Source organism: Rhinoderma darwinii, chromosome 1, assembly GCF_050947455.1.
Source record: "Rhinoderma darwinii isolate aRhiDar2 chromosome 1, aRhiDar2.hap1, whole genome shotgun sequence".
In the NCBI taxonomy this organism is placed as follows: Eukaryota; Metazoa; Chordata; class Amphibia; order Anura; family Rhinodermatidae; genus Rhinoderma; species Rhinoderma darwinii.
Window position 1 is genome coordinate 461,555,875 of NC_134687.1, and position 12,505 is coordinate 461,568,379.

Here is a 12,505-nt window from a genome sequence, read left to right on the forward strand (position 1 = left end):
AACCTATGTTTTAATGTCGGTTTAAAAACAGTAGTGCCAATAAATTGCGAAAACCTAAAAATGGTTGTTTAAGACTAAAACACTGATGGTCTATCCAAAGGATAGGCCATCAATGTTTGATTGGAAGGGCGCCAGAAGTTCGTCCTGCAATCGTCGCATGCTCTTAATGGTATACATAGGCACGGCAGATTTTCTGTACAGGTGGTAAGCCCGGTACTGCAACTCGTCTCATTCAGGTCAATAGAAGTGAATGGGAAAAGCTGCAGTACCAGGCACAGCCACACGGACGAGCTGCTGTACATGTGTTAACTAAGAAGGCAACGTGGTGCTTGCAGGAGCTGCCTCTTGATTGTGGCACTTGGTGGGAGTCTCGGAGGTTGAACCCCCACCGATCAAACATTGATAGCCTTTCCTAAGAAAAGGTCATCAATGTTTAAATCCCAGAGAATACCTTTAATTCATTAGATTTGATTATAGCAAGGAAATAACAAAGAAACGACGGCATTCCATTTCTTACCTTATTGTTTCCGTGTTTGGGTTTCACACAAGCCTCTTCGATTGCTTTTAGAGGGCCTGCAAATTAACATTTAAAGTCATGTTATTTACTGCATATCTTGGAAAGATGAAACACTTCATTTAAATCCCATTGAATGTATGGAGGAAATTGTGGCAGACTATCCAGACAAAATAACCAAACACTTATTTATGGTGCGATTAAAAGAATCCCCAGAATAAACTTTAAAAAAGACTCCGGATTAACTATTGCCTCTCCCCACCTCTACTTTCTGACAGGGCGATTTCAATTTTAAGCTTTATCTGAAGGGCTCTGTTTACATCTGTGTCTTGGCTTCTGTTCATGACAGACCCCACAACACTCTGCCGGATTCGTCATACAATGGATTCCAATGGCGACTTGTCGTACTGACAGCAGGAATAGCGCTGCGTGCATATGTATACATAAGAAGTGAGCTTAGGGTGAGGCATACATGTGCTTCAGTATTTTTGTGATTGGGGCTCCTACCCATTATTGTGGGTCCGAAAAGGCAGATAGCCAGCCACCTCTGGCATAAAGTATATGTGACAGATTTTCTTATGCCTTAATAAAAAAAAAAACCTTTGAGGTATCACTTACTTTTCATGGAGTCCATATTTAGATTTAGAGCTTTCTTCCTTTTTTCTTGAAACTCCATTTGTAATTTAATTTCCACAACCTAAAATGTATATACATAAAAAAAATGTCCAATAATGCAATATCTTCACTACCACCAGTTAAAACAGTATGCAGTGAATCCTCCTCAAAGGGAATGTGTCGCTAGAATTTGTACTTTTTTTTCCATTTAAACAATTAGTATTTGAGTGATTACATATTGTTTTAATTTTTTCACAAGTCAGGAAATATTATAAATTAGATTCTAATTTATAACATTTCCATGTGCTGGGCACTAGAGGGAGCAGTTCCCAAAATTGCAGCATGGTCACTGTGGTAAAGCAACCTCATTGATATATGCTGCAAATTTGGGGTGGACACACTCTCCTCTAGTGTCCTCACACAATCCCCCCTCCCTTATTCTGGCTAGTGCCAGGAGAAGGAGGGGTTTGAAGGTCTTCAAACCTCCTACACGGTGTGCGCCATTTTCTGAGCGACTGCACAGTGTAGGAGGATTAGATACAGGGCTCAGCAGACAGTATCACACGAACATACACGAACATAATACACACATCACATACATGAACATAATACACACATCACATACACGAACATAAATTACCTGCTCCTGCCGCCGCCGCCTCCGCTGGTCTACGCTCCTTGCGTCTTCGCTTCGTTGAACATATGGCCGGAAGCCGCGGCCGGAAGTCGTCATCTTACTGTAACTATGTAATCTTACTGTCCGGCAGCGGCTTCCGGTCCACATGAAAGTGGCGCCGCATTTCGCTCTGCGAACGAGCTTAGTTTTGGTCTGTGTGGGAGCGGCGCATGCGCCGTAACCACATAAACGGCGTGCGCTTCAGAGAATGGAACAGCTCCCGTTCGCATTCTCTATGGGGATGTATGTGCTGTATTCCATCTCTGTATGTGTCGTTAATCGAAACATACAGAGATGAAAAAATAAATGGCAGCCCCCATAGTTACATAGTTAATTACAAAATTACGAAACTACCATGAATGATAATGTCACACAAAAATTTAAGTAGGCAAAAAAATCGATTACCAAATGGACAATTTGAAAACAATATGCAGTTCACTACGACTAAACTAGTAAATAATAGAGTCCAGTTACAAGTAGTCCACTGTACTATAAAGATGATTTGATAGCAACTACTATTCCTCTCTTCCCCTGAGCTTTACCATGCAAATGGATTGCAGCGGGGGACATGAAAATGAACATTATTGGCCAGTAACAGGAGATCATTGTCAGTTTTTCATCATACACTGGAGTTTTATGTTAAACTTTAGGGCTACATCCCGTGAGTGATACAATAGCACCCTTAAAAGAAACGTGTTGCTCCAAATTTTTCATTTTCTTTGCTGAATAAATTTTTTGTATATTTTTTTTAATTGTTGGTATATATATATATATATATATATATATATATATTTTATTTTATTTTTCACTTTTCTGGAAATATGAAAAATGAAATACTACCGTAATTGTTTCTATTTACTACTGTTGACCAGCCGAGTAAGTAAATTAGAAATTTGATAGATGGAAGCAACCTGTAATTCGGTTGCTGCTATTTATTGATGGCCCCTCCCCCTGGAGATGACATCACACATCCCTTCCCGTTTGTGGCTGAGTGCAAAAGAAGTGGCAAGGTGTTTTTTTTTGTTTTTTTTAAATACCACTGAGCAGTGCCATGCAGAACAAAAACACAGGCGAAACGGAGAAAACTTCAGCAAACCAAGACAATACAATGCATCCTTTTCTGTATGTTCATTGGCCATGAAGTATCCAAAGTAATAATGCGAACTCTCACTTGTTCAATGTTGAACCAGAAATACTCAATCTCTCTAGCAATTGTAGAAGCAATCCGCTTTAGTTTGTTCTCCTCTTCTTTCTGGGCTCGCTCATTGTTCAGTCTCTTCCCTTCATGATATCGAGCAGCGGTTCTCACCAACTATACCGAGAAAACAGAAAAAGCTAATCATTCTGAAAACCTCTGCAATGAATAGTTTTTTAACCTCAAGGTTCATTCAGCAAATACAGTAGCTGCAGTAAACCAGTAGCTAGTAACATAAATAAAAAACATAATAGAATTTTTTTTAAAGTTTACCTTCTTTGCACAAGCCACTTTCCACATCCTTTCTTGAGCAAAGTCTGTAGCCATCCACTGCATCTCTTCTAATAAGTAATCCCATTGAGACTTGGGCCTGGACAGTTCTTGAAGCTTTGGAAGCCTCCTCAAAGACCATAGACCTTCCTTACGAAGCTCTGCAATGCGCTGATGGACAAGGTTTTCCTATGCAGTATAGATTATTACAATATTGAGTACAATAGTCAGGAAAATTTGCCTTTAAAGGGATATTACTAGGAATGACATTGATAGGACCCCAACCTATCGGGAGAACAGTGTTCCCGCTGTGGCCACAAGAGGGAAGACAAGAAGGAGAGTCAACCGCACATTACTCAACAGTCCCAAAAGAATGAACTTTGTCTTTGCGTGCAATATTTGCTACTTTAATATATTTTCAACACTAAACATATGAATTATTATTTAATCCATGATACAGTGAGCAATAATAAATTCCAGTAAGACAGAGACAATAATGTTAACTTTGATGGGATAATTCGCATTGCCAGTATAATAACTGCATTGTATTTGTTTATAGAAAACTTTTCCTAATCCTGGCAATACCCGTCTTACCTGTTCCAACAGTTTGTCTTGAGAGTTCTCTGGAATTGCTCCCGCTACACTCTGTATCTGCATTTTAAGGCCAACTGGTCCCGCCGAGGCTTTGGAAACTGTAGCGGACAGAGCTTTATTTGCGGTTTGGTTCGTTCTGTTTGTTGGCAGCGAGAAGGATGCTACGGTGTTATTGGTTGAGATGGCAGCAGGCGCCACAAAAGAACTTGGCTGCGCGCTGCTGTTGGTGAGACGTTGTTGAGGAGAATCTGCCGCTGGCCTCATCAGGGTGACAGTCTATGAGGAAACAACATATTGCTTACAGAATTAATACATTGGTTTCCAATTCCCGAAAATAACATAATGATCTAATGTAAGGAAATAGGATTAAGAGATGGCAACACAGACTGCCACCCAGCCGAGAAAATACCCAGAGATCCTCTCTCCCACCTACACTTATATACAAAATTTAAATGCCCAAAGGAAAGGAAGGGTTCTAATAAATAAAAAAAATTGACATGCATATGTAAGCATATGCAGATTTAGGATGAGAGGGCAGACAGACAGGAATCCCGTTGTATGGTGGAATTGTCATACAAATAGAAGCTTTCATACCTGTTGCTGAACAGTGCCTTGTGTCTGTGATACCGTCATTGGTATCTGAGCATGAAAGGCTGGCTGCAGGGACTGGGAGATCTGCGCTGGCAGCGGGTTCTGGGAAGATGCCTGGATCGGAACCCCCGAGGTCTGTGATTTAACTTGTACCTGGATATGAGGCTGCATCTGACCTTCTGTGATTATTTGTTGATGTGCCAGGTGCAGGGCAGCTGGCAGGGAAGATATGGGAATATTGGGAACCTGCACCCTACCAGGCAACTGAGGAGGAGGTGTGTGCAGGCTGGCAGCATTCTGAACAGGGGGTCCCTTGGAGGGATCGTATTGTTGTTGGTTCTGCTTCTGCCCTGTAAGCTGTACAGTCTGAGGATTAGGAGGCATTCCCCCTGGACAGGAAAACACAAGAAAATAATAATTACATCTCTGCAAGGAAATGGAGGACCAAAATAATATTTAAATCTGATGTAGATGAAATGATAAAAGGTCCAATTCTAAAATGAAAGAATTGCCACGAAGAAACTTTAGAAACCTCTCCTGTAATTACTTGTGCCGTTAAGGACAAAAAAGGTGGTAATACCTTGTGCAGTAGGCATAAGTTGCTGTAGGGGTACCCCAGATGCCACCCCTGGATGCTGGTAAACCATTCCATGACGAGTTACATCAAGGCGTGGTCTCTTGCTAGGGTCTGCAGTGATAAAAAGAACTTCTCTTATAATAAGCAGACATCATTTCATTTGGTCTATCTCAATGTATTATAACAGCAGCCACAAACTGAACCAAAGCGTCATGGACACGTCTTGGAGATGTAGGATGGAACTATTAATTAATGCCAGATTTGTAGTCAGTCGTGCATGTGGCGCCATCACGTGGTCACACTACGATTTGCTGCAGACATACCTGCTTGTGTAAGGGCTTGTTGTCTTTTAAAGGCCTCGATATCTATTGCATTTGCTGCTCCTACTGCTCCGCTCCCTGGTAGAGATTGCTATTAGTGATAAAACACAACACATACAACAGATGTTAAAAGGTGTTCTTTACAAAAAATGTCAAATCAACTCCATATTTTGCAAATATTTTTGTAAAATATGGATCTTTTCTACAACTAAGGGCTTATTCACACGACCGTAGTATACGTCCGTGTGACAGCCAATAAAACAACGGCAGTCACATGGACGCGTGTATTTCAATGGGGCCATTCACACGGCTGTTGTTTTACCAGACCGTGTGAAGGGTCCGTGGAAAAATAGGACATGTCCTATTTTCTTCCGTTTTCACGGATCCTTCAAAAGACTCAAGTCTATGAGGGATCCATGAAAACGGGTCCCGCTCGTGTGCAACGCAGACGTGAAAAACTTCAGTTTTTCACATGCGAGTTTTCACTTGGTTGTGTGAATCCAGCCTAAGTGAGGTTTACCGTATTGCTGTGTACATTAGAAATAGTATTTGTGTTTTCTTGATACGAGGGTTTGCTTAAAAAAACATAAATATATATTCCACACAGATTTAGGCCGCATGCACATGACCGTATTTTTGTCCACCCGTAAATACGGGTCCTTGGTCACACGTATTCGACCCGTATTGCACCAGTATTTACGGACCCGTGCCCGTAAATACGGGTCCGTTGTCACCAGTATTCCACCCGTATTTACGGGCACGTTTTTGGCTGCAAAATTGCACTGCACTAATCGGCAGCCCCTTCTCTCTATCAGTGCAGAATAGAGAGAAGGGACAACCCTTTCCGTAATAAAAGTAAAAGAAATTCATACCTACCCGGCCGTTGCCTTGGTGACACGTCCCTCTCTTGACATCCAGCCCGACCTCCCTGGATGACGCGGCAGTCCATGTGACCGCTGCAGCCAGTGATTGGCTGCAGCGGTCACATGGGCTGTAACGTCATCCCAGGAGGCCGGACTGGAGGAAGAAGCAGGGAGTTCTGGGTAAGTATGAACGTCTTTTTTTATTTTATTTTTTTTACAGCTTTATCTATATTGTGATCGGTAGCCACTGTCCAGGGTGCTGAAACAGTTACTGACGATCGTTTAACTCTTTCAGCACCCTGGACAGTGAGTATTTACTGACGTCGCCTAGCAACGCTCCCGTAATTACGGGTGCATACACGTAGTCACCCGTAATTACGGGAGCCCCATAGACTCCTATGGGCTGCCTGTGCCGTAATTACTGCCTGAAATAGGACATGTTTTATATTTTTCAACGGCACGAGCACCTTCCCGTAAGCGTACGGGGAGGTACCCGTGGCCAATAGAAGTCTATGGGCCCATAATTAGGGCCCGTAATTACGGGAGTTTTTAAGGTCGTGTGCATGGGGCCTAAGTGGTTGAGAAAACACTGACCAATGCAATAATATAGTGAAACTCCATAATTCTTCATTACTGGAGTTCAAAAACGTGATATGTAGTTACAGGGTCTAGAAATATGAATCAAATGGCTCTAAACATCCCATCTCTGAATCTAAAGCAATAACAACGTACAATATATTCATCAGAGGGTACCTCAAAACAGTCCTATGTGGCAGGAGTCCATGTATGTAAGAATCATGATAATTCACGGATACTCACATATACATTTTTATTTAAAAAAAGGCACCTTAAAGGCGTCCCTCCGAAAGAAAATGAACCCACTAAGGACGCAGCCTTGTTTTGGCCTTAATCTGACATATTTCACTTTATGTGGTAAGAACGTCGGAATGCTTAAACCCATCCAAGTGATTCTGAGATTGTTTTCTCGTGACACATTGGGCTTTATGTTAGTGGTAAAATTTGTTTGATATATTCAGTGTATATTTGTGAAAAATTGCACAATTTAGAGAAAATGTTGAAAAAATAGCATTTTTCTGAATTTAAATGCATCTGCTTGTAAAACAGATGGTTATACCCCCCAAAATAGTTAGTCGTTCACATTTCCCATATGTCTACTTTAGATTGGCATCGTTTTTTAAAAAAAAAAAAAAATTTCTTGGACGTTACAAGACTTAGAACATGAACAGCAATTTCTCATATTTTTAAGAAAATTTCAAAAGCCTTTTTTTTTAAGGTACCTGTTCAGTTCTGAAGTGGCTTTGAGGGGCCTATGTATTAGAAACACCCATAAACACCCCATTTTAAAAACTAGACCCCTCAAAACAGCATTTAGAAAGTTTTTTTTAACCCTTTAGGCATTTCACAGGAATTAAAGCAAAGTGGAGGTGAAATTTGCAAATTTCATTTTTCTTGCTGAATTTCAATTTTATTCCATTTTTTTTCTGTAACACAGAAGGTTTTATCGGAGAAACACTACTAAATATGTATTGTCCAGATTCTGCAGTTTTTAGAAATGTTCCACATGTGGCTCTAGTGTGCTCGTGGACTAAAACACAAGCCCCAGAAGCAAAGAAGCATCTAGTGCATTTTGGGGCCCCTTTTTTATTAGAATATATTTTAGGCAGCATGCCAGGTTTGAAGAGGTGTTGAGGTGCTAAAACAGTAGGAATCCCCCAAAAGTGACCCCATTTTGGAAACTACACCCCTCAAGGAATTCATTTATGGTTGTTGTTACGATTTTAACCGCACAGTTTTTTCACAGCGCCTATTTGAATTCGGCTGTGAAATTTAAAAAATGAAATTTTTTCCAATAAGATGTCATTTTTTATCAAATTTCTTATTTTCACAAGAAATAATATACCCCATTTTGTTGCCCAATTTGTCCTGAGCGCGGCAATACCCGATTTGTGGTGATAAACTGCCATTTGGGCCCATGGGAGGGCTCAGAAGGAAAGGAGCGCTATGTGTTTGTTGGAGTCCAGATTTTGCTGGATTGGTTTTCGGGTGCCATGTCGCATTTGTAGAGCCCCAGAGGTATCAAAGCAATGGAAACCCACCAGAAGTGACCCCATTTTGGAAACTACACCCCTCAAGGAATTCATTTATGGGTGTTATGACCATTTAGACCTCACAGTTTTTTCACAGCACGTATTTGAATTGGGCTGTGAAATTTAAAAAAAATCATTTTTTCCAATAAGATGTCATTTTTGATCAAAATTTCTTATTTTCACAGGGAACAAAATACCCCATTTTGTTGCCCAATTTGTCCTAAGTGCGGCAATACCCCATTTGTGGTGATAAACTGCCGATTGGGCCCATGGGAGGGCTCAGAAGGAAAGGACCACCATTTGGCCTACTGGAGCTTTTCTGGTGCTAAGTCATGTATGCCGAAGCCCCTGAGGTACCAGTACAGTTGAAACCCCGAGAAGTGACCCCATTTTAAAAACTACACCCCTTAAGACATTCATCTAGAGGTGTAGTGAGCATTTTGACCCCACAGCAGATGGTGCAGTGTGAGATTTGCAATTTTCTATATATTTATGCCATTTCAATGTCCAATATATTGTGCCCAGCATGCGCCACCAGAGATATACACCCCATAAACTGTAATGTGGGTTCTCCTGAGTACGACAATACCCTACATGTGTCTGTTATCAGCTGCCTGGACACACAGCAGGGCTCAGAAGGGAAAGATGAGGGGGATAAGCTGTGTGGAGTGCATCAAGGTAAGTAAAAATGGGGTACATTAAAAATCTAAGGGATTTATGATCAATTTTAAAACCCTTTCATACAGATCCCTGGTTTTTCGGGACACGTGTCACATTGATATATTTTGTCTTCCCTTATCCCCCTCTTATAGCAGACTTTGCACCTCTTTTGACTTTTTCCCTTCTTGCCAGTTTGGGGAACTTCTCCTGGAAAATGTTGCCCTGGTACGATGCGTGTGGCCTAGCTTCCAGAAGTACTGGGTGCCCCCTTCTTGGTCCCTAAAGATTAGGTTCTTGATAATAATGTGCACGGCCAGCTTCTTATACCACACCGCATGGCGCTGTATGGCTTCAGGACTTGATCTGACAAGTCCACCCCTCCCATGTACCTATTGTAGTCCAGGATGCAGTCTGGTTTGGGGTCTCTGTACTGGTACCTCGTCCTGGTACATGGGTACTGGTGTGGCCATGTATTGTTGTCAATACAAGGACATCTCTCTTGTCTTATACGTGACACACAATATGTTGCTGCTAGATTGTGCCCTGCTCTCACCCCTTCTGAGCGTTTGCCCTGCAGAGTCTTAGGGAGGCCTCTCAGATTTCTTCTAGCAGTGCCGCATGCCGCAGGACTTCTGGAAGCGAGGCAGTTGAAGAGTGGGACGCTGGTATAAAAATGATCCAGGTAGAGGTGGTAACCCTGGTCCAGCAGTGGGTGCACCAAATCCCACACAATTTTTACATTAACTCCCAGTAAGGGGGGGGGGCATTCTGGGGGCTGAATACTGGTGTCCTTCCCTTAATGTTTCCTAAACCTGTAGGTATACCCTGATGCACTCTCGCACAGCTTATACATCTTCACGCCATACCTTGCCCTGTTACTCAGCAGGTACTGGCGGAATTGAAGCCTCCCTTTAAAATGTTCCAGGGACTCATCAACAGAAATACACTTCTCGGGGGTGTATGCTTGGGAAAACCGGGCACTGGAATGGTCTAATAGGGGTCTCAGTTTATACAAACGGTCAAAACTGGGGTCATCTCGGGGTGGGCACGGCTCATTATCAGTATAATGTAAGAAGCGAAGTATTGCCTCATTTATTTATTTTTTTAGGTTCCAGTTCAGTTCTGAAGTTGCTTTGAGGGGCCCATATATTAGAAACCCCTATCAAACACCCCATTCTAGAAACTAGACCCCCTCAAAGTATTCGCAACAGCATTTAGAAAGTTTATTAACCCTTTAGGTGTTTCACGGGAATTTAGAGCAAAGTAGAGGTGAAATTTACATTATTTTTTTTTGTCAGAAAATCCTTTTTATTCCATTTTTTCTAGAACACAAAAGGATTTATCAGAGAAACGCAACTTAATACTTATTGCCCAGATTCTGCAGTTTTGAGAAATATCCCACATGTGGCCCTAGTGCGGTAATGGACTGAAGCATCGGCCTCAGAAGCAAAGGAGCACCTTGTGGATTTTGAGGCCTCCTTTTTATTAGGCACCATGTCCGGTTTGAAGAGGTCTTGTGGTGCCAAAACAGTGGAAACCCCCCAAAAGTGACCATATTTTGGATACTAGACCCCTTGAGGAATCCATTGTAGTTTTCTTGGGGTGCATGCGGCTTTTTGATCAGTTTTTATTCTATTTTTAGGTGGCGTGGTGACTAAAAAACAGCGGTCCCCGCTATAGGAGCTGAGACAGCAGCTGTCACAGCTCCTGCATGTGTCAGGAAGACGGTCGAAATGGCCATTACTCCCGTGACGTAATATTCCGTCACTGAGCGCGAACGGGGCGGTCAGCATGACGTAATATTCCATCGCTGAGCGTTAACAAAAGTCAAAACTGTTGTTTTCAATATCTTACTTCTAACCTGAGATATGGTTACATGCAGGTCCGCACCTGCCGTGAGACGATGTGAGACTTCAGGTGGCACCAGTGGAATAAAAACAGGGGGGCGACATCTTGTGCATATGCGACTGGCCAGGGGGGACGCGTGAGGATGGCAGGAGAGTACTCCAACTAGCAGACGGGCGGCACGACAAGCGGCCGTCTGCTGGTACACTCCCCCTCTCTGACGACGCACGCGCCGCCAGAGAGGAGCATAGGGAGGCTGGAGGTCTGCAGGAGGAGCGGCAGAACGCTCTCCCCTGAAGAGAAGAAGAGAGCGGGTGGTGAAGTAATGAGGTGAGGGCAGGAGGCACCTATCTATCCTATCTATCTATCTATCTATCTATCTATCTATCTATCTATTTACCTCTCTCGTATCTATCTATCTATCTATCTCATATCTATCTATCTATCTCATATCTATCTATCTATCTCATATCTATCTATCTATCTATCTATCTATCTATCTATCTATCTATCTATCTATCTACCTCTCTCATATCTATCTATCTATCTATCTGCATATCTATCTATCTATCTATCTATCTGCATATCTATCTACATATCTACCTATCTATCTATCTCATATCTATCTATCTATCTATCTATCTATCTACATATCTACCTATCTATCTATCTATCTCATATCTATCTATCTATCTATCTATCTATCTATCTATCTATCTATCTATCTATCTGCATATCTATCTACATATCTACCTATCTATCTATCTATCTCATATCTATCTATCTATCTATCTATCTATCTATCTATCTATCTATTTATCTCATATCTATATCTATCTATCTAATATCTATCTAATATCTATCTATCTACATATCTATCTATTCGTCCAATAAGAGACAGCACTCCAAATTGTGATAGAAAAAAATGCTTTTTATTAGCCCCAGTGCGACGTTTCGGCTCTTTACAAGCGAGGCTCCATGTAAAGAGCCGAAACGTCGCACAGGGGCTAATAAAAATCAGTTTTTTCTATCACAAATTGGAGTGCTGTCTCTTATTGGAAGAATATTGAGGATTTGGGAGCAGTGACCGGGCTCCTGGGACGTGCACCCACCTATATTTCTGACTGGTGCTGCTGGATGGTGGACATTCTACATATCTATCTATCTATCTATCTGTCTATCTATCTGTCTATCTATCTATCTCATATCTATCTATCTATCTGTCTATCTATCTCATATCTATCTATCTATCTCATATCTATCTATCTATCTATCTATCTATCTATCTCATATCTATCTATCTATCTATCTATCTATCTATCTATCTATCTATCTATCTATCTATCTATCTATCTATCTGTCTATCTATCTCATATCTATCTGTCTGTCTATCTATCTCATATCTATCTATCTGTCTGTCTATCTATCTCATATCTATCTATCTATCTATCTATCTATCTATCTCATATCTATCTATCTCATATCTATCTATCTCATATCTATCTATCTCATATCTATCTATCTATCTAGTATCTATCTATATCGTATCTATCTCTCTCGTATCTATCTATCTATCTCGTATCTATCTATCTATCTATCTATCTATCTATCTATCTATCTATCTATCTATCTATCTATCTATCTATCTATCTATCTATCTATCTATCTATCTATCTC

The 12,505-nt window shown here is 41.3% G+C and overlaps 1 protein-coding gene across 7 annotated transcripts in view; it reads right to left on the reverse strand.

Moving 5' to 3' along the window:
- EP400 (E1A binding protein p400) overlaps positions 1-12,505 on the reverse strand; it is a 157,402-nt gene that overhangs the window by 90,146 nt on the left and 54,751 nt on the right. For 6 of the 7 annotated variants that reach the window (XM_075832945.1, XM_075832928.1, XM_075832888.1 and 3 more), the window contains 8 exons: positions 5,356-5,443; positions 5,036-5,143; positions 4,459-4,844; positions 3,865-4,140; positions 3,274-3,459; positions 2,977-3,117; positions 1,133-1,211; positions 518-573 (listed from right to left, as the gene is read on the reverse strand). In XM_075832945.1, coding sequence (XP_075689060.1) covers positions 518-573; positions 1,133-1,211; positions 2,977-3,117; positions 3,274-3,459; positions 3,865-4,140; positions 4,459-4,844; positions 5,036-5,143; positions 5,356-5,443 — 1,320 coding nt within the window. The remainder of the gene's footprint in view (positions 1-517; positions 574-1,132; positions 1,212-2,976; positions 3,118-3,273; positions 3,460-3,864; positions 4,141-4,458; positions 4,845-5,035; positions 5,144-5,355; positions 5,444-12,505) is intronic. The other variant, XM_075832935.1, reaches the window with a different exon arrangement.